Source organism: Strix aluco, chromosome 1, assembly GCF_031877795.1.
Source record: "Strix aluco isolate bStrAlu1 chromosome 1, bStrAlu1.hap1, whole genome shotgun sequence".
In the NCBI taxonomy this organism is placed as follows: domain Eukaryota; kingdom Metazoa; phylum Chordata; class Aves; order Strigiformes; family Strigidae; genus Strix; species Strix aluco.
Window position 1 is genome coordinate 86,825,295 of NC_133931.1, and position 26,883 is coordinate 86,852,177.

Consider the following 26,883-nt stretch of genomic DNA (forward strand, 5'->3'; position numbering starts at 1 on the left):
CACAACTTCAGGGAAGCCAAGGATGTTACTCTGTCTGAAAACAAGCAGGAAAGTAAGGGCTGAAAAGTAGTCAAAGAGGGTTATTAGCAACTAAAAACTGATAAAACAGAAGAAAGAAGTTTGCTGTGTAGACTGCATATTCCAAGCACCTTTGTGCTTGGTAGGTCCTCACTGAGCATCAGTTCTACCCACTGTTTAAATAAGTGTTTATTTTTTGCTAAAACACACTATGTATATGCTTTTAAATTCAGTACAAAGAGCAGAAAATATAATGTGCTATTAGGAACAAAACCTCACAACTATTTAGAAACCCTGTATTGATTTGCATTACAAAAACTCTCTTACCAGAGTAAAAAGGTAAAACTCTGGGAGTTTTTGAAATAAGTAAGGCAAGAAGAAAATTCTGTTACTACTAAAACCACTGGAAGATATAAGATCTATGGAAATATACTGAATGAACTAAAGTAAGAATAAATCAGAAGAGATGGAAAAGAAAGAGAAAAAAATATTCAAATAAATTGACCACAAATTGTAGTATGACAAAAGAAATTGAGGGAGAAGTAAAAAACAAAGATAAAACAACATTTCAGGATCAAAGGATATAAGCAAGTTCTAGAAAAACATCTGAAAAAAAAAAAAAGAAGGAAAATTGAATGCTAGAAAATGAACCCACAAGGAATTTAGTTTTTCAATAGATATATATATATTAGCTATTTTTCCAACAAAAGGAATAATGATTAGAAAGACACCTGGTGAATATAATAAGGAAATTGCTGAAAATATAAAGATATGAAAAGCCATGTTTAAGTAAGGTTATGGTGGGAAAAATATCCCTGACAAAGTTTTTTTTATAAAGGTCAAATGAGTTGATAAGATGAAGAGCAACATAAGAAGAATTGGTTCAAGAAACCTAGTGTGTTTATATAATTTATGCTGAATTTAGATATAGAAAAAAGAAAAAAAAAATCCATATTTTAAAATGTCATTGAAAGAGACTCCATGATGAGCTAGACTGATTCATATAACATGGGATATGTGAAAAAGGAGTGGGGATGTATAGATTTGGTAAAATGAAGGCTAATAGCAAGACTGTAACAAGCATGCTTAGAGACCCAAACAGATGAAAATACAATTTCCTCACTACTTTTGAGGCTTTGAAATCTGTAGGGAACCATACAGTTTACCAGCTTCCTACCTGTGGCTCAGACAGGCAGTCCTTCAAAGAAAGGACATGATCTTTGAAAGGAGTAGAACACTATTGGGCACCCATCACAGTATAGGTCTGTTAATGCAAGGATGATGTGATTTGTTTGTTACTCAGTATTTTTAAATTTCATGTATATAAACCGCCAGATATACATATGTATTACAATGACCAGAGTAGGGGAAGATGATGAACAGCAAAAGGGAAATAAAATTAAGCAGTTGCCCATTTAAACATCACAATATATTTGTGCCAGCTGCAGGTGCCCAGGTGCGGGCAGCAGTGAGGGCTCTGCCGGGTGGGCCCCTGCGGGGAGCGGCCGGGGCTGCCCCGCGCCGGACACAGCCGGTTCCAGGCGGCTCCAACGGCCCCAGCGCAGGGCACAGCTGAGCCCCTCAGCCCCGGGCGGGCGCCTCGGGGAAAGCCTGGGTAAGGAAGGGCAAAGCGCTGCCCGGCAGCCAGGGCTGAGGGAAACAGGGGGAGAAACAGCCCTGCGAGCCCCGAGGGGAGAGCGGCAGGAGGGCAGGAGGGGCTCCAGGCAGAGCCCCGGCAGAGAGGCCCCTTCGGCCCCGGGAGAGGACTCTATGCTGCAGCAAGTTTATCCTGAAGGACTGTAGCCTATGGGGAATACCCACACTGGAGCAGGAAAAAGTGTGAGGAGGAACAAGCAGCAGAGAGCAGGAGGTAGAGGAGTCAGTAATGAAGGGGTGCAGATGAACCTGGGAGGAATGGGAGATAGAGGGAAGGTGTTTTAGTTCTTTGTTTCTCACCATCCTACCCTACTTTTAACTGGCAGTAAATTAAATTAATTTTCCTGAAGTTGAGTCTGTTTTGTCAGTGATGGTCATTGGTAAGTGATGTCCCTGTCTTTGTCTCAACCTTTTTCTTTTTCACCTTATTTTCTCCCCCTATTCTGTTGAGGAGGGAGGGAGTGGCTGGGTGGGCACCTGGCTTCTGTCCAAGGTCAACTCATGTCTTCCTTTCTTCTGGGAGGTCATTTACAAAGGGAGAAGAAGGGCCCCTCCTCTGACCTTGAGTAAGTAGAAAAAATATACTCAGCTTCAATGTAAAACCTCTCTAAAGTAGGATTGACTTCTGCTTTCTATGCTGATTCCTGTCCTTTACATTAGAGGATCTTTGGACTGGCTGCGAAGTTGCCAGATTTGTGACATCTGGGAGCTTACAAAACCAGTGGGAATCCATGTGCCCAGATGCCCAGCTCCTGGCTTTTCTCACCTGGGTGTAGAGGACAGCTGAACTTCTTGGTGTACAAGGCTGCAGCAGTACAAGCATCTCACTCCTTTCTTCCCCTCAACTCCTACTGAGTCAGCCTTGTATAGTTCACATGAATGCCTCCATCCCCTGTATGCCATCACACCAAGATTGCCCTCATTTTGGGGGGTGTGGGAGGTGTGTGTGTGTGAAAGAACAGCCACCATCAAAATGGCATTCTGCCACAGGTGCTGCCTGTTTGTAGTTTGAGCTTTTTGGAATGGGGTATTCACGTTTACAAGGTTATGGTATGATCTGACATCAGTAGTGACAGCAAGCAGAAAAACAATCACAGGCCCTTTGAGTCACTCTAACTCCAAAAATCACATTTCCTAAAAAATACTCTTGTTATATTATGCATATATGTGTATGTATATACACTTATACTTTATATGTTTATTATATATAGTGTGTGTGTCTATATATGTGTCTTTTATATATACTTCTATGTAAATCACACAGTGGAATTATAAAGGAAAATAAAGAAACTGGAAAACTACAATATTCGTTAAAATGTTTGTCAGTAGGAGATAGGAAATATTTAAATGAATACCACAGAATTTGTGACTGATTAAATATCCTAATAGTTTCAGTGATATAATGGAAGCTTTAAATTTGATCATGGATCAAAGATAATTATGAAAACCTGAAAGGAACGAAAAATACGAAACATAAATGTGGGAGGAACCAAACTTAGAGAATGATGTTCAGTATGGATTGATTAGATTCAATTTTTCAGGACAGACAGAATTCCAAAATCACAAGTCTTACTTATGATCTACCGCTAAGAAAGAATATAATTACTTTCCAATGGATCATTTATGTTATCCTACATTGAATTTTTTTCTCTTCTTGTTAATTGTTTTCTTTAAACAATCATTTGCTACTCAGACTTTTTTAAAAAACTGTTTATAGCCCTTTTAGTAAGCTTGGCACTTTTTTCTAATAAAGGAGACACTACTGAACTCTATAACAATTTAAACAAATATTTATGGATGCGTACATTTATTTAGCTTCTCATTTATTAATTATAAATGATTAATCCAGGTTTTTTTCAACTTTTTAACTGACAGCCTTTTCTGAATGTGAACAGAAAACCAGTGTAATGCAGAAATAACTTTTATATTTACTTGTAAATTATACTGACCTCAATATTCTAGATAGCTCAAAAAAATAAAGTTCCTCAAAATATGTTTACATGAAAATATAACACTTATATTAAGCATTTGCGGCACCCTCTATAGTTAGTAACCTGAACAGACAGATTCTAAAACCTCAAATGGAGTAAGATTTGTAGATTAATGCATTTAGATTTTTTTTTTTTACCCAGGATTTCTTTTGTGAAACTGGAAGAGGAAAATACAGTGCTCTGCTTTTTCAATACTTAATCCCTCTCTCATATTGAAAGTGATTAAAATATTATTTTAGTATTTACAGAAGACACTGCAACTGTCAGAAATTCTACTTGTTTAACCAGCAATTTCTAGTTATCTAACAGCTTGAATTATCTTATAATTCCTATAGCAGACAAATGCAGTTGCTCAGTATGTTTAGAAATTTTATGCATTATAGATTTCGGCCTTAAGCCCTCTGTTCTATTTTCCAACTGGTGTTACTTTAGAAAGAAGAATGGCAACCTGAATGTGAAATTTGTAATACAACCTGTATGCCATACCTGTAGGTCTCAAACAGTTAAGAGAAGCTGGCACTTCTCCCGCATTCTGTTCAAAGGTGCTAAAATGATTGCACTGAGGTACTACTGCTACCTCTTTAAAGGATTTATTATCGGCTAACTGTGCTCTGGGACATGCTGTGCTGTAATAGGAAAACAGTTTTTTAACAGTTCTAATAAGCAGTTGGCTGTTAGGAACTACATACTAAGCAGTGCAGTCATTTCACTCAAACTGAAGTAAACATTCTGTAGCCTTTAAGAGTCAAGCCAAAATATTATGTTACCAGTTCAAAAAGGTATGTTTTGTATTTTCTCCTCAAAAGTTTTTGCTGCAATGATAAAAGATAAGCCTGACAATCGCAAAAAAAAAAGTGACAGATGTAGATGTCTGTAATCACCATCACCATTGTTTGAAATATATCTGAATTTTGCTATTTGAGAGTTATTGAAAATATAGATTAACTTTTTAGTAGTTACATTTATCATTTTACTTTGTGAAGATATGACCATGTCTCTTGGACATATCTAGTCAGGATTTAACAGTAGTACAGGGTTAGGTAAAGTAATTCACACACTGATGCTGTTTTAATATACTGATTTTTCACTCTAAGCCTCACCTACAGAGCTACTTTGCTTTGATTTTTAACATTTCAAAAGCTATTTCAGACATGATTTCTCCCAAGCAACAGACAGGAATGATCTACAGTTGAGTGCTGTAGCAAGACTGGATAGTGGGAAGTGTTTATCAAAGGCATACCTGTCCAGCTCTTGCATTTTCACAGACAAAAGTATCGTAGAATACAGCAAACTGTGGGGCATTGTCATTAACATCCAAAATTCTTACGTAGACAGGAACACGAGTAGTATCTTTGGGGTTGTCTGACAGGAGAAGAGAAGAATAATGACTTCATTTTTCTAATAAAATTTTTCGGTTTTCTTCCAAATTTCATAAGCAATAGGTAAGCAAGATTAGGTGTGAAACGTGAAAATGCAGTGTACAAACTGATACCAGGTAAGAACCAGGTCTCCTGAAAAATAAGGAGATTATTTGCTTAGAGTAAAAAATAAAGTATTGGTATCTAGTGAGCAATTAAGATTTTACATGAAAATAGGGGCTGCAACTGTTAATAATCTATGCAAATATAGTCTATGAAAATTATGCCCACTACTATAATGACAAATTTCATTATAGGGTGGGCTTGAGAGTATTATTCTGCTGTAAGGTTTTGATTTTTTAATTTCAAAATTATTTATGATCTGTTTTGTTTTACATAGAAAAGACATTACTGACTTTGTGTATACATATTTTGAAAATTTTTCAATCCTGGCTTTCCTCTCTTGTGCCTTATTAAGTAGGGAGAAATTCCAAGAAAACCAATGAAAGCATCCCCCCAAAATTCTGGTGATGAATTGATAAGAATCAGAGGGTTTATGTTACCTTGCCTTAAAAAATATGAATTTAGATTTTCAGACCTTAGGTTAAGAAACAAGATTAGTAACCTTCCCCTTGCCAAATGCCAAACCCCTAGCATTATTTAGAGTGCTTCCTGTTCTCACTTGCTCTATCTAGTTACCATACCAATAATCTGAAATAATGCCTGGGAGTAAAAATGTGCAGCCATTACCTGGAATTCTGCTAGATGGTAGCTAAACACTATATGATTTTGCAACTTTAATGGAATGGGGATAAGTAAAAATAGAGATGATTTAAAATTACTTTTTTTTTTTTTTTTTCCTTTTAAGCTGCTTCAAATAAAACAGTAAACATTTAGGAGTAGCTGGCATTAAGTTCACTTGCTATTAATAACATCTTTGCTAAAGTGTAATGTGGATCTTTCTGACATCCATTTTTTGACAATTCAGTTTTAAATGGCAGGTTTAAAGCACTGTTTTTCATAGTCTTGCATTTTTGTAGTAACTTTCCAAATATGTTCTATTCTTAACACTGCTTTTCTGTTGTGTCATGCTTCACAGGTAATATTTTTAAAGATTTAAAGACCTAAATCTCTCCTTTCACATCTTTCTCCAAAACTAATGTACCTTTTTGGAGAATGCTAGCTACTCCAGCTAAGTCCAGAATGTAAATTTGCTAAAGTATCCTGACCAGGAAGTAAGTTTAGCACTATGATATAAGCATACAAGGATACTAAGTTTTTTCATTATATAAATACTTCTGAAAAGTATTCTTACAACATTGGACAGCACTGTGAAGAACTGTAAGCTCAGGACCATGCATCACAAGGAAAAAAAAAAAAAAGTTTAAAAAAACCCCCCACAGCTATCGGGTGTGCTTAGTACAACCAGCCTATTACTCTGGACTACAGAAATGGGGACAGGCAGGTTGAGCAGTTAATTGGCTGGACACGATGTTCCATTTAGTTCTCTGCAGCATAGTTCTTGCCAGCCATGTTTCATTGCTGATCAGCATTTTTTCTTTTTTTTCTGGCTGATATAGAATTAACCTTAAAAAAACAATGTCTTTGAAACCAAGTGATCCTCACTAGCTGATTTCAAAAGATCAGACCTTTGTCCATTAGGAAATTTTCTGTTGGGCAATTTGAGTTAACCTCTATAATGTAGCAGGTTTAGCTTTTGTCTTTGTACTTTTAACATGAAAATATCTATCTGTTTAAAATAGTCCAAGAAATGCTACAGCTTAGGGATCAGACTGAACCTAACTTGTAAGATGCACTGATTCCAAGAGCTGTAGGTATAGATATGATAGGAATCCTGAGCTCTGCTGCTTTAACAGCAAAACCATGCCATTGTCCTCAAAGAAAAGGAACGAAACAGAATTACTCCAGTGTTATTATCTAATTGAGTAACATTTCAGAAGTAGCTTGGATGTTAAAGGTCAGTGGTGGAAGTAGGTGAGGAAAGAAGCAATGAGAAGACAGTTGCTGTTGGCCACACCCAATTTACTTTCCTAGAATATTTTGCAGTAAGTGGTGGGGGGGGAAGGAAGGGAGGTTTTTTTCTCATGAAGTCACAGCTGTAACTTTGCAGGCTAAGGAAAACTGAAAGGAAAAGAAGACCAAACTGGCTTACTGATCTCAGCTGCTATAACACTAAGGTTGTGCCACTGTGATATTTCACGGTCAAGTGGCTTAGAAGTATAGATGGACCCATTTCCAGAATGAATATTAAATATCCTGTCGAGGTCAGTGTGACGATCCAGAGAAAACCTGATAAAGAAATGAAATGATAAAAAAATAAAAAGTATTGCCAAAATGGTAGAAACAATGGAAGAAGCATATGTTTCACAAGTCAATATAGCTTTTAGGTTCTATATATTACACTACAAAGGTTATTTTTTTGAAGGCATACATTTAGCTTCTATAAACACTTATGAAAATTCTCAGGGTTAGTTCCATAGAATAAGGAATAAAAATTGCAAGAATTTAATAAATACGTGTCCTGGTTTTGGCCAGGACAGAGTTAACTTTCCTTGGGCTGAGAGTGAGCACAGCTGGAGGGCTGGGTCCCGATCGATCATCGGACCATTCCATGTCATGTGATGTCAAAGCTCAGCATATAGGCGGCACATGCTCTCTCACGTGTGTTGTTTGGTTTGTTTTCGGTTTCTGGATTGGCTGGGAGGAGTTTCTCTGGTGTGGTCGAGAATCGCTGCTGGGGTCAGGCTCTGTACTTGTCGCTGTTCAGTGAGCCAGTACTGCATTTTACCCGTTTTGGACTACTATCATTACTGTTGTTTTTGCTAGTAATTTTTTTTTATTTAACCTACAAATTTCTTCTTTTCTGTCCCTCCCCTATTTCACCAGGGAGGGGGGGGAGTAAACAACTGGCCATGTGGTGATTTGCTACTGGCTGAGTTCAAACCACAACAATACGATACAAAAGTGTAATATTTGATCATCTGAGCTTTTATGCATATATATGAGGATCATAAAAAATGTCAGAATTTCAATAAAATAATTAAAGAATTGTTTTAATCCTGAAAGAAACATTGTCTTTGATGTACTGTTCCTTCAGACTGAGACTGAGCTAATTTATGAGCTTTTCAGAAGTCTTTTTATAAGCTCATCTGCGACTCTTTAGAATATATTAATTTACTAGAAATCAAGTTAAAAAAACCTCTATAAAAATAAGTTCACATGCAGAACTTTCACTTTCATGAATGTGCTGATGTTAAGGGACCTTATATGTTGCTATAGTTGCTATACTTCTGCAGGCATAACTTCTACTAAAACAATAAGGCAGAATGTCAAACTAGAATCACAAAATTGCACTTTCCTCCATTTTTTCTAATATTTAACACTGCCTTCAAAGTTAGGATTGAACCTTTGCTGTGTTATTAAATGTAGGATTTTGTGAAAAACAGAACATTTATCTAACTACCTGGCAGAATTGGGCCTAATTAAAATAAAGTCTGCCAGTACACTTGTACAGTGCAATAGAAACAATTGTTTAAGTTTCTATGAATTTTTATGAGTGATCTAAACAGTTCATCAAGTGTATCTGTTTTTACTTAACTAAATTGAGCCAAATGAAAAAATGCTGTAATATGAAAATAATATCTATAACATTTTGGTGGGTTTTGTTTGTTCACCACACACAATAACATAAATATGTAAACCAAACAAAACTCCAACAAAAAAGCTGACACCAAAGTGAATACAAAAACAAAACAAAAGGAAATTAAAACAGGCAAAAAAGACTTCTGAAAGTTCAGGAAAGACTTGCTCATTTTTTTATTTTTTTTTTTTTTTTACTACTAGTTAAGCATAATAACTGTTAGCTAAAAATGAAACAAAAATCTGTCATTTTTCAGATAAATTGTATTTAAGACTATTTGGCTTATGATAACCATTTGATTTTACTTCATCCATGGATGGCATTTTAATGAAGAAAAGAACTAATTTTGACAGCACTCTAGCTAACAGTTTTTCAATTGGCAATAATCACTGCTCTGGCTAACAAGTTTCTTGTTTGTTAAATGTTCTAGGCCATTTGATAATAGCTATGAGATAAGCACATACTTTTACCCCATCATATTATTTCTAATGCCTGAAAATGCTACCAAAATTGTTATTTTCAGAAAATACCTCCATATTCATTGAACAGAAATAAAAATCAGTGCAACCAGAAGCTATTTGCACTCAATTTATAGGAAGCCTTATATAGAATTTTAATAAACAGAAACTAATATTTTAAAATAAACAGCTAAACAGAAGAAAAAATTGAATCAATTCTACAACCTGAAACATCAACAGGACATAGAAAAATTATATAAAATAATCTTTAGGTAGTTACTCTGTGTAAATAATAGTGATTAGGGAAATACCTGCCACAGTTCTTCAATTCATCAAGTTGTGTCAGAAACAAAGTGAGCCCAAGCTCCAAGTTTGTTCTTTTTCCAGTCATGATTAAGAAAAAATTACTACTAAAATTGTCAGTTGTCTCATGCAATTAGAGTGGGTAAAGATGCAATGCTAAGTTATTTATATATTCTTAAATTTCAGAGATCTAAATTTTAGTCATCTCCTATCTTTTCCATCTACACAGATCACCATGGGAGAAAATTAGATTCAGTTTCACTTCCTAATCCAGTTTTACCACTTGGGCCTCATTAACAAGTATGTGGCAATTGACTTCAAAGTCAGTAAATAAGGTTCTTTTGCCAGAATGTTAATATTTGTACTTTGTTCGGCATTTGAGACAACTCACATCCACCTTGGACAGTGTTGTCTTACCAGCTTCTTAAAGTTTATATATTATAGAAAAACAAACAAAAAACCCCACATCAAAATATGGTTTACTGCATTCAGCTAGATGCAGTGTAGCATGTAGCATCTAGTAGTATACATAGAAAAGATTTTTAAATGTATTAATTTTTTAGTGTTTAATTTCTTGGGGCATTTGAGCACACACAAAGATTATTTTTGTTTTGATCACTCTGGCAAGCCTACAAAGCAGCAGGCAGATGAGATCAACACTGCATACTTTCCAGGACTGACTAGAAAAAGCATTAGAAAGCTCTGTGCCCTTCCTCAGCCATAGACTGGTTTGTCACTTTTTCACAGTGTGAAGCAAGAAGTAATCCCGAAGAGCCTACCTGAAATCAGTGTGTAATTTCTAAAGATTTTTGAGATTTGAAGTACTAGAAAACATTTCCTGTGTCTCTTGCATGCAAGTGAATGGCTGTTCCCTGAGGTGTTCAGAGTCTTAGCATCATTCTCAATTCTGTCTATCTCTGGGACACTAATGAATAACAGAAAAAATATTAGCATCTTCTTCCTGTCCACCATGTGTACGTGACAATTCTTGTTGTATTACTATTTCTCTAGCAAATTACGTGATTATGTGTTTACAGAGACTGGAGTATTACCTTATAGGACTTGAGGCCGAATCAGGATCTCGTGCCATTACAGTTCCAATTATTGTTCCCAACTCAATATCTTCATGCACCTCAAAAAGGTAAGAAGATCTGCTGAAGACGGGAGGTTCATCTACATCGTCTACTGAGATTTTCACAATAGTTGTATCTTTGAAAGGCCCAAGATAATAGAAGCGTGGATCCACATGGGTATTCTCGGCTTCTACTTTCAAGGTATAAAGTCTTCTCGTTTCATAGTCCAGTGGCTAAAATAATGATGATAAAGTTTATTAAATTACATTATATATTGACAGATGTTGACCTATATACATAAAGGAAACTGAAGAGGATTCAAGCCTTGCCAGATCTTGCCCTGGGTTGCAGAAACCCCAAATACAGTTCAAATTTTCCACAGCATAGGGACCACTTTCTCTAGTAAGAAATTTCCATTGTTTTTGGAGGAAGTTTCTCTTACTAAATATTATTTCAATTGTCATAGCACCAATGACAAAAAAAATTTTCAGTGTAAATTTACCAATTATTTAGTGAATTTTGCAGGTGTTTCACGAGAATATGAATTTGAAACAATCATAAAAGCATTTAAAATAACTGAAATACAGACTTGAAATACTGACATTTCAGAACAAAGTACTTAATACTAACATTTCTCAAGAAATACTATAAACTCTTCAATACTCAAAATGTCCTGAGTATCCTTGTCAAATAAATGTAGCTGGCCTTAAATATCAGGAATGTTTTTTGTTTCTTTTCAGGAGGGGATGTGTGTCAAAGTTCTCTATATCCAGAGAAACAGTAAGAGTTTAATCTTGTTCCTTTTCATTTAATTTAATGAATCCAACATCAGAGATTTTTTTTTTTTCAAAATAGATTTGACATTTTTGTCAGCAGTTCCTTTTTAAAATGGAAGGAGGAAAGGTTCTGGGTTATAATTAGAAACCATTTTGGATAGAGAAGAACCTTGATTCGTTCCTTTTTCTAACTGTCATAGATGAAAAGTGTTAGCTAATTTATGATATTGAGGAAATGAGCAAGCTGAGAATTTACCTTTCTGACACAAAGAAGACTTCATTAACTCCCCCAAAATCTCAGGGAGATATCAAACTGGTGGTTTTCATTCATCAAAATGGTTGGTAGAAGACTTGTTTTTTTCACCTAACTGCTTTTAAGTACAAATTAATGTTCATGAAAGATGCCAGAGTAACAGCCTAGAAATTTAAATAATTTATTTAAGAGCAGAAAGATGAAGTCCAGTAAAAGAATGAGTTTCCCCACTGACCCAAACTTGTTTTTAAAAAATAGAGCAGAAGGGAGAATATCTATGTATATAATTGAGAAATACAACACAGCGCTGCTATTTAAGCTAGATCTGAGACTGTTGTGTCTATAAAGTACAGCATGCTGCTGTGAAGGGATGCTGGCTTCAAGCCTAGAAGTAAAGAAGCCATGTTAGTCCTGCTTTATTCTAATTAGCTGGCTTAATTTGCCAGAAGGTGTGCCACACAGATGTACTTAACTTGCTACTAGTACATTCACATGCAGTTTTGACATCTCCAGGCTATGCTGCAAAACAGATATAAAATGTGTGGATTATACAGGCATTCCAACATATCACCAGTAATGAACAAAACTGTTGCCCAAATATATGAAATTATGGCAAAGCAATTATTTTGTCTGTGAGAACTTGTATAGAAAAACTTGTATAGAAAATAAATTCAGACTTAGTAAATTCAGGACTCAGTAAAGGAACACCAGCTATTTGTAGTTCTTCACCACTGAAAATAGAAATGACAATCAACGTGGCCAAATAAAAAAAATAAATAATATTTTCATAAATGAACAAACTGAACATATCTTCTTCCTTGCTAGTTAATGCTGTTGCTATCCAAATAAGCTATTTATTTATCAATATGAGAAAGCATCCTGAAAAATGCAAAATCTGTCAGATTGCTAATGACAAAATGAGAAGATCTTGTTTATTAGCATTTATTGGTGACATTTTTGGAGCTGCTGTGTTATAATTTATGATTTTTTTATGCCTGATCCAGTTATTAGACTGTTTTTTCAAGACCATATTGATTTAATATAATAGCAGTCTGTATGAAAAATCTGAAGGAAGCAAGCAAGAAAGGGGCATCTCAAGAGAAGCCTTCACAAACTTCTAGGAAAAGGAAGCTTTGTATTTTCATTCCTTCCCAGATAAACTAGAATGCTGACTGTGAACATAGAATATAGAGATTAAAAAGGAACACACTCTAATCTTTGCAGAACTTTTCTTGGTTGCCATTATCAAGACATGTGGAGATATATTTTATATTAGTGTTTAATTCATTATTCTGTGCTTACGAAGATTTGTTTTAAAAGCTATTATAAACAGTGCTTTATGTTAGAAATGGTGCCTGAACTCCTTATAAACGCGTCTCAAAATGCCAAAGAAAAAACTGAGGTACTTCTGGAAGAGAATTTGAGCAGCAGCAGAACGTACTTTCTCGAAGTGTGAGATCTTGTACTTCTGAAAATGCTCTGACATGCCAGACAGAGGGCAGAACTAAAGCTAAATCTGAAACAGGGACACCATCATTATTCACTGCTCATGCGTTAACCAGCTGACACGTTTGGAAGCAGGAACAAAACAATATAGCTTATGACTCTGCTTCCATGAGCGTGTTTGTGTTCTGCCATACACTGGTCACCTAAGTTGATGGGAATCTCCTAGACAATGAAAACCTATGTCTCTCAGTAGTGAGTGAACTGCATATTGCTTGCTGAAGAAAATAGGTTACATGAATACTTAAGAAGTCTGTATTTGAAATCACAAAGATAATTAGTACTAACATTGGGGATGGTCCATTTTTTACATACTTTGCTGGCAATAATGCTTTATGCTACATCTCAGATATTGTTACCACCTGTTACTTCCAGTTCATCTTAAAAGGAAATAGTACCGATTAGTCACTGATGGGGGATGCTTGCAAGTGTTAAGCAGTTAGAACATGTCATCACATGATCTAAGCACTTTTTTCCAATGAACATTTGTGGCATAACATTGACACCAAAATCATTTAGTGAGTGTTGTTAATAGACACCTTTCGCACAGTTATGATGCCTTCCTGTGTGTCCTTCTTTGTCACAATATCAAACATATCTGTCCCATCGCCATCTATAATTCTGTACTCTACTTCTGCATTTTTTCCAGTGTCTGCATCTGTGGCTTTGACACTGCCAATGGCTGTTCCAACTGGGGAGGACTCGGGAATGCGGAGGTGGATGGTACCTGTCAAAGAGAAAAAGAGCCACTCAGGAGCCCTATAAACCACTACCCATGCATTAAGTAACATTGTCTCACACAATAGCTGATTACATATTTTTGTGTATCCTTTATTCTAGAGAACTTGCTGTTTAATACTGGGAGGATGGGCAAAATGTGAAGCAGAGGACTGTGCAGGGAAAAACTTTAAGTAGAAGACTGTAAACAAAATTGTAGAAAAACAAAGGCAATGAAAAACAAATTCAGAGAAAAAGAGGTTTGAAAAGGACTTCTCCTATCTCAAAGAAGAATCAGATATGTCTGTACTTTTCTTGTCTATGTCATTCCTGAAACATCATCTTGAAGGACTGCTCTGGTTCCTTTCAGGATTCACTCTGCTTTTTTCCCCTTAATATCTAAGATGAATCTTTTGGGATACATTTTACATCTATTTTATCATGGAAGCAATACAAAGAACAGAACCCCCTGACTATGCTGGCCAATTCTGAGCAATTTCAGCTTTCAAAATTAGAGAGTCAGATACAATATTAAATAAAATTGAATGACATCTTAATGAGGGGATAGGTTTTTGAAAATCCACAAGCAGAAGGTGTGCCTACACTTGTTAAAACAGTTAATTCATACTTAAATAAGGCTTATGAACATTGCAATTTTGGTTTTGTGCTACTTTCTGCAGCTCAGTTGTATCCATTTATTGTGGTGTCATACAGCTGATAAAAAACATAGGAATAAAACTATCATCATTTAGACATGCTGCAATAAATGGAAATAAATATCTTACCATACATTTTAGTATTCTATGTCCTAGCCTTACTGTGAAAACTGTAAATAAGGGTTGAGATCTCTGGTCCCATCTGTCAGAACATACGGCAGGAAAACACATGGAATACATAATGCACTATGAAGAATTCTCAGATTATTTTAAAATGAATGCAGATACAGCTGTCATTCTAAAGATTGAAGTTAAGTCATCAAAACTCTACCGAAAAACATTTTCTTCTCTGGCCTTATTTAAGTGTTCCAAGATTTGCCGTTTTACTTAGAGACTTCCTAAGGTAAGTGAAGTGACTTAGAAAGACAGTTCAGTTAACAGTAACACAAAAGTGGAAGTGGTAAAGGCCAGCAACCACAACAGGGAAAAGCTGAACAGGCTACCCAAAAGGCAGCACATATATACCTCGTTACAAATAAGAACTACAGAAAAGGCCATAAAGGGAGTTATTAGTTTTTTGTGATCAGGAAGAATTGTGGGGAGAGAGTGGTGGAAAGGCAGTATGGGAAGGCCACTGGCAGCTTGATCTTTATATCTTCAGGAAAGCACAGCTGAGTCATGTCATGATTATCAGTGTGTCTTAACAGAGTACATTAGAAGCCAGCTACAGAGTGACAAAGGAACTGGTTTTGATTTTGGGAACACTCACTGAAAAAAAAACAATTATTCATTGGGATGTTTGAGAGTTTCTCTTATTCTACAAAACTAGTCTTTTCTGTTACATTATGTTATAGTTTGTCAAACATAAAAAAAGAAAAATAAGCAAAAATTCAAAAACCCAACACATTCACATATAGTTTGTAATTAAATGTTGAATGAGAAATATTGAAATTGAATTTCTTCATAGAATTTTACTTAGGCAGTTTTTGATATGAAATGGATATACAGCCGCAGAATTAATACTTTATGGCCATATACACTCCACATTCTATTTATATGAATTTATTTTTGCTCAGTTACATTTTGGTGTTTCAGTCTAGTGATTTATCTTGCATTTGCTCTGACATTTTCATTACCTTTCTCTAATACCTAAATCTTTGCTACATTAATATATAATCCCTCTGTAATCGCCTAATGGTTAAAAAACAGAAGAAAAAATAGCTTCTGCTCCCTTTAATATTTATTCAGTATTACGTAAGACTATGGTGAAAGACCACCTTTTTTCCCAACTAATATTTATATGTTAGAATTAACTTTATGGTGTGTCAGCTATTCCCCACATTTTCTTCTGGAGTGTTTAAAGACACATCCCCAAGCTATGCCCTGTGGATGGTACTTGACTTCCACTGCAATACCCAACTCAATGTAGTCTACAAAGCTTGTATCTTGAATTGCTAATAAAATAGTGGAAACAGAGAGTGAAAATAAGCAGAAACCTATCATCTGAAAGATAATTTTATGTCTAACTTATCCATTTATAGAAATCACCATAGGATGAGACATTTTGTTTTATTATTTTTGTCACTGAAGACATTTAATATATTGACTAAATATGGGATGCAGTGTAGCTTTAGACACTATATAAGAACACAAACTACATCAAACTAGAATTATTCTTGCAAAACTGCTGTCAATCCTTTTTCTCTCACTTCTCCTCTTCCTCAAGGAGAGTAATTTACTGTTTGCACTTACTCCAGTGAGTGATGTTCTTTCATTTGTCTGTCAGGAATAAAAATGGGAGGCACAAGAAAAGGAAAAGCTTTTCCATATACTAAGGCAAGTGGAAATCAGCTGCAAGATTAAAGTCTACACATTTGTGTCTGGAAATACTTCAGTCAGTCATAAAGAATGAAAAAGCAATCTTATTCATGTTTACCCTTCTTCCTATTTACTCTTGAATAGGCACATAATGTAAATGTAAAAAATTTTATAGAGTAATACAGGCTATAGTCTCACAGGAGACGGGCTGCCATAACTCAGATGCACTGAGTTTCAGTCAGACTCTGGCTCCTAAGTCCATAAACAACTTCTTCAATTTGTCATTGGTCAACACCATTTTTTTACTTCTGAGAGCACTTGGAGATATTACAGTTGAAACAGAGATCTAATATCTGAGATCTTTGATGACCTTTCTGTGCAGAACCTTGATAACATTTTAAATTTTATCATGTTTCCTCAGAAGAACAGCCACTGCTACCTATATGGTTTGCAGGAGATCTTTAAAAGGAGAAAAATATTCTGAAGAGTTCTTGCTCTGTAATGTAAACAACAGAGGAATTAATGGCTCTTCTGGTTTTTTGGGTTGTTTTTTTTTTTTTTTTTTAAGAAGTATGATAAAGTAAAATATGTAGAATTTTCCACAATTCTGAGTTTCTTGTGGGAGAAGTTTAATCTATTATGAAACATTTTACTGAAACATGTAGCTGTAATATGCTGAGTTCTGAGAAAACATAATAGACCTTTTAATATTTTTGCTGGTAATTTATAAATCTGATATGAATATGACTGTCTCATGAATCTCATACACATCTGTTTTTTTATTAGTGGAACAGAATAATTTAACTTAACCTGTATCAATTCTGGTAGTCACTGAACTCTATTAAAATCATGAATGATTAGAATATCTATTTGCATTTTGAAATTAAATATAAAGATTTTTAAAAAGTCAATAGCTATTTTTTACTTTCATATATCTAGTAAAATGAGTCAGCTTTATAAATGTTTAGTTTTCATTTCCAGTGAAACATACATTTATATCTACCAAAGCTATTGGCAGAGAGAAAGTAGTGAAAAAAAAACCAAAACAAACCCCCCCATGAGAGTAAAACTAAAAATTTCTCTAATGCAAAGGTCACATCTGATTTACACTGACATTAATAGAAAAATGCAGAGATATTTCTGGGATGCTACATCAGATCCTCATCTGACTCAAATATGATGTTGGACTGCCAGATAAGTCATGTAAAAAAGGTCTAGAAAGTTGATTCCGTCATTCTAAATATTAAGTTAACACACTGTTTAAGAAACAAGATAAAAATTAAAAAAAGGACAGCATAAATATGCATGTTTGATGTTTATATGCTGTCTTAAATTTAACTGTTGAAATTAGCTTTTCTGTAAATCTTTGAACATTACGCCTCTTTGAATAGTCTTCCTCAATAGGTCTAGAGAGGAGTAATACAGCAATCCTCACCTACACAGCGTTGGAATTACCATAATCTTCTATATATAAATGGAAACAAAAATAATAAATCAAAAAGTTGTGGAAATAAAAAGAATATAAAATGACAAATTAACAATAAATTTTGTCCAGAATAGGGCCTGTGTGGAAATGCACAAACCCTAAGTACTCAATAGTTCATGCTTTTTCTGAGTGTGTATATGAAATCACATGGTAATACAAAATCTTAACTAAACACATATATATCAACTACAATATTAAATTGAACAAATTTATGTACTCCATTTGTGCCATAAAGAGCATATTCAAATCATGATCATTTCAAGCTGATTGTGTTATTTTGAGCCTGAAGGCTGATTATCAGTAACTACTGGATTCAGTAGTTACACAGAATAAAAAATGGGTGGTGAGGATATTCTAGATCCTTCAGCTATTAAGTATGTCCAAACCATCTTGCAAATATTACAACTTCAGTATATGCAAAAAGCTTCAAATGTATTTAAAATGCTTAACGTTTAACAAGTTTGATGTTACATAGTTTAATATTTCCATATGACATAGAGACCAAGAATGTTTTTATATTTTAGTTTGAGGATACAAAGTCTTGATAGCTGTACTATTAGAAGCTAAAAAGCATTATAAAATCTCTGGTAAACACAAGCTGTTAAAAAAAATTCAATGTCATTTAATTTACTTTCGGAAATTTTCTATTAGGTTTTGTAACACTGTAACTGGAAAAGAACAAATCTGCTTGATTCCCTTCAAGTAATTTTTTTTCCACGTTCTTCATGATTAAATATTTAAGCAGATTCTACAATTCAAACATTTCTGCATATCTAGAATTACTACATGTTTTATTTTCTGGCAGGGGAATATGTAGGATTTAAGCAATAGGTAAGGGAAAAGAAAAACATTGCTCTAATGCTCTTATGAGTCCACCTACCACCCCCTCCCACAGTACTGGAAAGTATTCCAGGTTTGCTGCAGTTATATTTGACCATGTAACTGTTTTCCTAACAAATAAATGCTGTAACATTTAATACACTGCTTTAATAATAGTGAATAAATCAGTACATAAGTCTTCTGTTCATGTGTGCCCCATAATCTAGATTTACTCTAAATTAAACCAGATGGTGATTGCTTAACTCTTTAGTTTGAAGCTCACACAGTGCAAGGCAAATATTAAATGCAGCTTACTCTGGGGGAATCGAGGTGGATTGTCGTTGACATCAGTCAAAGTGATGTTCACGGTGGTGGTCCCTGATAATCCACCCATCTGGCCTCCCATGTCCTTTGCCTGGATAACTACTTGGTACTGCTCCCTGTTCTCTCTGTTCATGTTTGGCAAGGCAGTCCTGATGATGCCTTAAATAAAGAAAGAAAAAACAAAAATTGTTAATAATCTCTTTATTTTTGATGTGCAGCAATCTGCTGCATCTTTTTTTAAATTACTCTCTGAAATACTTTTTAAAAATATTAATTTCACGTTTTAAAGTAAACATTTCTGATCCTTTTATATATAGCCTTCATTACAGGCTACCTGTTGAACAAACCTTAGTTCTACATCACAGCTCCCTTTCCAGTTGTGGTGGCTTGACCCTGGCTGGATGCCAGGTGCCCACCGAAGCTGCTCTATCATTCCCCATCTTCAACTGGACAGTAGAGAAAAATACAGGAAAAGGCTTGTGGATCAAGATAAGGACAGGGAGAGATCACTCACCAATTACTGTCATGGGCAAAACAGACACAACTTGGGGAAAATTAATTTAATTAATTGCCAATCAAATCAGAGTAGGGTAATGAGAAATAAAACCAAATCTTAAAACACTTTCCCCCCACCCCTCCCTTCTTCCTGGGCTCAACTTTACTCCTGATTTTCTCTGCCTTCTCCCCCTGAGCGGCACAGGGGGATGGAGGTTGCAGTCAGTTCATCACGTTGTTTCTGCCACTCCTTCCTCTTTGGGGGAAGGACTCCTCACACTCTTCCCTGGCTCCAGCATGAGGTTCCTCTCATGGGAGACAGTCCTCTATGAACTTCTCCAACGTGTTTCCCACAGGCTGCAGCTCTTCATGAACCTCTCCATCATGGGTTCCTTCCATGAGGTGCATTCCTTCAGGAACAGATTGCTCCAGCCTGGGTCCTCTTTTCTGGCTGCAGTTTCTGTTGTGGAGCAGCTTTTTTCCCTTCTTAATTATGTTATCACACAGGCGCTACCACCATCGCTGATGGGCTCAGCCTTGGCCAGCAGCGGGTCCGTCTTGGAGCCAGATGGCCTTGGTTCTATTGGACATAGTGGAAGCTTCTAGCAGCTTCTCACAGAAGCCATCCCTGTAGTTCCCCTACTACCAAAACTTTGCCTCACAAACCCAATACACCAGTTTATATTTCATGCTAAAAATGATTCAAGATATTTATGCACATGGTTTATGAGTAGAAAGAACACCTTTTATTAATCCAAGTTAGAACCATTAAGAAAAAAAGAACAACATTTTCTAGGACAGAAACCTTCATTCTTGCCTTTATCAGAGATGTTAAATAGCTATCAATAGTATCACTGTAAAGCTACTTATCCTTCATAGTGTCAGCTGTTATCTCTAAGTTTTTATATTTATTATAAGAATTATAAATTATGAGGAAAAAGGCAAGAAATATTATTTCAGTTAGTTTTTGAAATGAATTTTTTAGGTGATCTAAGATTTTTGCAATGAAAGAAAAAGTCTACAGTTTATGGTAAATGGAAATAATGACAATTTTCCTGACCTGTTTCTGGTTCCACCGAGAAATATGGCTGTCCCTGAAGTATGCTGTAAATTACTCTGGCACTGTTTCCATATGAAGGGTCATCGGCATCAGTGGCTGTAACTTGCACCACAGAAGTACCTGAAACATCCAATGTCAACTTAGTTTCACATGGTACTAGGTGGAGGTCCAAGAACATCAATTTCCATTCAAGCAGATGCCAAAGAAAATTTCAGCTATTATCAATTGGACTTTTCAAATATTTATGATCTTAGAGTCAATTTCAGGTACATTATTCTCTATTTCAGGATCTCATTCTACATAAATTGAATCTAAAGTTCCCTAACCCCACAACTGTGATTAAGATCTAGTTAACAAAGCTAAACAATAGTTATGGTTGAGTTGAATTCTTATCCACTTACAATGAATTCATACTAATGTACTCACTTCCTCTTTTCAGAAGACTTATTTGTTTTTATTACAATAAATATCTGCTTTCCATTACCAAGAACAGGTTTTTCTTTTTGTCCAATGATGTCAACATGATATGAAACTACACATGCAGGAACATCACAGAAAAAGATGATTAAATAGGTCATTGGAATTTGGGAAAAACTAGTCATCAATTCTTCCTACCTTCTAAGTGCTAATATAGATAGATACTACTAGAAAATATATTGCCGTATGGACTTTGAAATCTGCTGGATAGACTCCCGAAAATTTTCTAATCTTAAAGACCATCTCTAAATTTTTGGGGAATATATCAGTTCTTCAAAACATGAAACACTTACCATTGCCTCTACCATTTCTTGCTTAATCAAAATAGTTTCTACATCCTGTTCAACTCTTGCACCAGAGGGATAAATTAACAACAAAGATCTCCCCTATTGTACCTCCATAAAGTGCAGATATAATTTTAAGTATATAGGAAAGAAGTGAAAAAAAACAAGGAAAAGATAATAAATCATCATATGCATGTGCCTGTTAGCCACAGGCTACTCTGCAGATTAGAAGACTTTCAAACCTATTTCTCCTTTTACCCCAATTCTTTCCCTCTACCAAATATTGCCAAATATTGTGAAATAAAACACCTGCAAATCCAAGACACTTAGCACAACTATTTATTCCCTCTCATAGTCTGACCGCATTACACATTTATTCTAACATACATAGAAAGGTAAATAGAAGTAAATGCTAAGCTTCCTCTGTTTAGGATTTCACAAGATGCTAGCAAACCTGCTTTTGACAAGCCAGTTGTTCAATCATGTGAACAACTGTGCCAATATCAATGGAATGAGCATGTGCCTAACTGTTGAATCACAGATGAGGTCTCAGAAACGTTCAGTTTTCAGCTGTTTTAGAACAGAAACACTTGTTTCGGTGAGTTCCTAAGAGTGCTTCCATCTCATAAAGAAGGCATAATAGTCAAATTCCTGATAATATTATTACTGATACTAAAATGGAATGAATCACTGATTTAACAGAATAAAACCTCAAACACAAAATAAAATTTTAAAAAAGATTAAAAATTGCTACACAAGTATAATGATAAAAAAAGTATAAAAATTATGAATACCTTCCACAGCACTAATGGTTGCTTTAGTGATCATCTAGACTAGGGCTGAAACTGAAAATAGGAACATCTTTAAAATATAAGAATTTAGGGGTGGTAGAGCTGTCCTAACAACTTAATCTTTTTCTGATTCACACTGCCACTTCAGCGATTTCCAGCCACACTGAACTCCATTTGTAGATATGTGTCTATGTAACTATTCTGTTAAAAGATACAGAGGCATTTTTGTTAAATATATTTAAATTCTGAGGATTATTGTCTTGATTCTGAAATGCACCTTTTGGACCATCCTAGTGTGTAGCAAACTGCAGTATTAGAATATATACCTGCTCCTATAGAACATTTGCTCTGAAATAGCAGAGGTGTTGTGTAAAAAAAAGATAACAGCAAATCATGTTCAGTAACTTAATTGCTGTGACTAAAAAAAAAAAAAAGGCAATAGAAAAAAATTAAACCACGAAGTACACCGATTATCATGGCTTTATCCAAGTAAAGTTTACAAATCCTTCATTTTATATCTGTATAAACAGAGAACAGCCATCATCAAGACATCTATCACAATAGCTCAATGTATTAACCAGAAAAGTCTACATTGCAAACACATGAAAGGTGATATTTTGTCTCTATTACATGTAACTGAATAATTTCTTGTTTCTACTTTTCACATTTCCTTCATAGGTTTAAACTAGAAGTATTCATTAATATGTCAAATGTATGAAATTTTATTTAATTTTAGTTTAAAAAAACCATGAAAATCAACTTTGAAGGATAATTTGGAAGAAAACTGAAGAAAGTGTTTAATAGCTTTAAAACAAATTTTTAAAAATTTCCATGTGCAATGTAATAATATGTGTTTAACAGTTACTGCTGCCTCAGTTATGTGTCATAATGCAGTTATAAAATATTAATTAATGCTATTTTAATACACATACACATGAAACAGAACAAATCATATCCTTCTCTCTAGCTGCAATGAGCATAGCTGCATATATACCAAATAAAATCTATCACTTATTCTGAAAACTGTAGATTTGATCCTGTTCTCTTTAAAGTCTGTGGGAAAAGATCTGGGCCCCTTAATTTCATCACTATCACACAGTGCTATTTACTCAGTAGGTTGTGCTCAGGGTAACATACAACCCATTACCCAAAACCAGTAAGGGTAAACTATACTTTTTAATGTTGCTTCAGCTCTTTGGCTTTTGCGGACCAGCCACCAGTCAGGTACCTGTCAGGAAAAGTACAAGGGCACTGCTACACTTCTGCTTGCCATTCAGGATGCAGAAGTCACCACTTTGATCTTGGCCCTTGCTCATAAAAGGAAGAGAGACATGCTTTCTAGGCTTCTGCTGAGGTATTCCTATGAAAAACCTGACAGAAACCATGCAAAGAAGTGAACAGGAGGAGTATACCAGTTATGTTGTGCACATCAGCTGTCAAACCATCAGCTTGTTTTGCTTTGTTTCAGTTCAGTGAAGTCACTGAAGACCACTGATGCTTATACTACACATATATTGTTTGCTCTGGTCTGAAATCTGGACCAGAAATCACAAGGCACTGAAGATGACAAGTCATACAGGAGTTTAAAAACTATGGTGTGGGTGTGACTTAGCACTACATGATCTGGGCCTCATTCTGTCTTTTACATAAGCATAGATTGCTTCTGATGAAGTTGGTAAGAGTCTTTGGCTTTCAGGATCTAAAGACTAATCTGAACTCTATCAGAGGGCATAAAGGAGACAGTGATAATATACTGGAGAATATGGTGCCAGCTATGTTATTAATCAGATATATGAATTCTGTGATTTTCTCCTCGTATACTTGCAAATTTTATTACACGATAAACTAGAATTTCATGATGGTAAGGTAGGCCCCCAGAAATAAACAGTCATTTGTCAGAATATTGTATTTCTCAGAAAGCATATTTTAACATAATTTTAATTATAATGTTTGAATCTCCCTAGGGTCTGGTACTATAATAGTAGTTAATATATTTGGCCCCTTTTAATGTGTTCCTTGCATGCATCTTCAAACACCGTACAAGTATTAATGACTTTGACCTCACAACACATTTATGATGTAGATGTATTAGACAAGAATCACTGAAGATAATTAGCTAGGAAAAAGAACTCACAGAATATCCATTGTAGAGCTGAATTTGAAAATTTTATTTCCTCTTCCTTACTCCCAACTGAGTTATGTGATATTTAGCTACAGCAAGTACCCTCCCTAGTAAATTATCCATACAAATAACAAGTCGAATTAATAGACATTTTCTGCTCTTTCTAGCAGAAAAGAGAGGAAATACTGACACATATTCTCCCCTGAAATAAACTATTTAATGCAGCAGAATAGCAGAGATGAAGTAGAAAGTGATGCATATTCAGAGAAGTCAATGTCAGAAAGATCTTTGGCTACATGGTACTCCTGTATCTTGGAAAACAATAAGCTCCAAAGAAGTACATCAGTGGATATTTCCAATTTGTTTAAGATGTCCCTTTTAAAGAAAAATAATGTTTAATCTTGAGATTAATTTTTTTCCTCTTTTTCCCCCCTCTCTTTATGGCAAGATTTGTGTGCAGAGTGAAATCAGAGTTTGTAAAAAATTTAAAAATGTAATACAATAATTTGGGTTTTCAAAATCTGTCATTATTGATAGTATAAAATTATAATGTAAAAGGGTTTGGTAAGAGAACTGTAAAAAAAAAAATTAAAAATCTTTGTAATAGGAAACAAGAAGGACATATTATAGGATAAATGGCAGAGAGGACTAAGCATTGGGAATTGGTGGAACAGCACTAATGAGAGAGTGTACAAAAAGCCTAGGAGAAAGACAAACAATAGTAGCTCTACATGTTTTCTGAAGAGAAAGACAAAAAGATAACCACAGGTAAAGATGACAGGCTAACTGTGGGACACCCAAACTGTAGTTCACAGGTAAACCCAGAGAGAGGTTACATTTTACAAAGCATATATTGATATCCCTAATTCAGAAGCAGAAAAGACCAGCATGACAGGTAGTAGAAACAGCACTGGAGATACAGAATGGAATAAGGATACTGAATGATTACAGATTGATTATGATTATAGCCTACAACAGATAAATAGAGAAATATCAACAAATAAAAGAAAGGATGTGATGATTAAAAAAAAAAAAAAAAAAAGGTCTAAATAGAAGAAAGTTCTGAAAGCTTGTCTAAAAGATACCAATAGGCAAAATCCACAGGCAAAGCCATATAGAGGAAAACAGACTCATCTGCAGTTCTGAAAAGCAACCTTGAAATGAGCAGAAAGAGACAGAAAGGTGAAGAACGTGGTGGACAGAAGATTGTTGTCAAAACCATAATATTCTGAGTCATAATCTTTGAAAGTAAGGAAAGGAAAAAGGTGAAAGAAGATAAAATGTACTTTGTAATCAGTGCAAAGACTTCAGGAGAACGAGATCTTTTCTCGGATATTGACCCAAGTGCAAGATCCTGAAGTTGGCCCATTTATCTCTGCCTTTACTATGATTAATGAGCAGTAGAAGAAAGATGAACAAGACAACAAAGAATTCATGGGCCTTTGTCAAGACACTGTATTTGATAATAGAAGTAGCCACATTCTCAAGCTTCCATCTGGCTAATACTGCAGCCTGAGGAAGAAATCAAAACTGCTGTTTCTGGTCTGAAAGAGGCTGGTGTATGGCTACATCATGATTTGATACCTTAAGAGTTATTAAGTAACAGAGGTATGCCATATACTGATGAAATGAATTATATATGCAATCTTGCTGAAAACTTGAAATGAATGAAGAAAACCCAACAGCTCTGAATTCTAGCTGCTATCTACATTATACAGTGTAGCTCTTAAAGCAATGAAGCATATGAGTAAACTTACAGAGTATGATATGCTACCATGTCTGTCATCTTTCTGGTATTCAAATGAGTACATATAGAGTTAATATGAACGTCTCATTACTGTGGTCGCAGTATAGATCTGTATAAATAGATAACAGAGTTGAAAAACTGCAGACTAGTTGACTATTTTTTGATACTTCTTAAAATAGAGATAAGATTAAGACCATCCATTTGAAACAGTGATATTCAGGACTGGGATTGAGAATGCAGGCACTGGATTTTGAGATTTTGAGAATACAGTGTCAGAATAACATACTAGAGGCCCCAAAGGCATAAATAGAAGTTGCAAGTTACTGGTCTTATTACAGACTGACTTGGATGTAAAGTATAACAAAAAGAAAAAAGAACAAATATCTACAATCTGTAAAACATCACTTGTATGGTGAAAATATAGAGAAGATAACTAGATGATATAAAAGATGATGACAACCTCTACAAGTACTGGAACCAACAAACAAGAAGTATTGTTCCAGTGTTGTCTCCCTCAATACATCTGATCGATAGTACCATCTATTTGCAGCAGGTGTTCTTTCACCTTTGGTAGTGAAAGACCCATACCTTTTTATTTGCTATTCAACCCATTTTGCTATTACCACTCACCAGTCATACTTATATCTTTCTCTGTGTAGTTGGTTTAATTAAATTGTAATTTTAAAAAGCAGCATTTGTGTACGTGCCGTCTAGTGCTCCAACCTTCCCACCTGATAAAGTGATTGATAGTAAACTATCAAACTTGGATGCACAGACAGTAGCAGGAGTGAAAGGCATTCTATAAACACATAGATACAATTTGGTGAATAGTTCTATCATAGAATCATAGAATATCTCAAGTTGGAAGGGACACATAAGGATCGTCAACTCCAACTCCCTGTTCCTTGAAGGACTACCTAAAATTAAACCATATGACTAAGAGCATTGTCCAGACACTCTGTGAACTCTCACAGGATCGGTGCCATGATCACTTCCCTGGGGAACCTGTTCCAGTGACCAATCACCCTCTCAGTGAG

At 35.2% G+C, this 26,883-nt stretch overlaps 1 protein-coding gene across 1 annotated transcript in view; it reads right to left on the reverse strand.

Moving 5' to 3' along the window:
• The window catches only part of CDH10 (cadherin 10), a 105,033-nt gene that overhangs the window by 9,835 nt on the left and 68,315 nt on the right, over positions 1-26,883 (reverse strand). Inside the window, exons 4-9 of the mRNA XM_074826496.1 lie at positions 20,426-20,545; positions 18,862-19,029; positions 13,590-13,777; positions 10,498-10,751; positions 7,197-7,333; positions 4,906-5,027 (exon numbers count right to left, since the gene is read on the reverse strand). Of these exons, the coding sequence (XP_074682597.1) occupies positions 4,906-5,027; positions 7,197-7,333; positions 10,498-10,751; positions 13,590-13,777; positions 18,862-19,029; positions 20,426-20,545 (989 nt within the window). The remainder of the gene's footprint in view (positions 1-4,905; positions 5,028-7,196; positions 7,334-10,497; positions 10,752-13,589; positions 13,778-18,861; positions 19,030-20,425; positions 20,546-26,883) is intronic.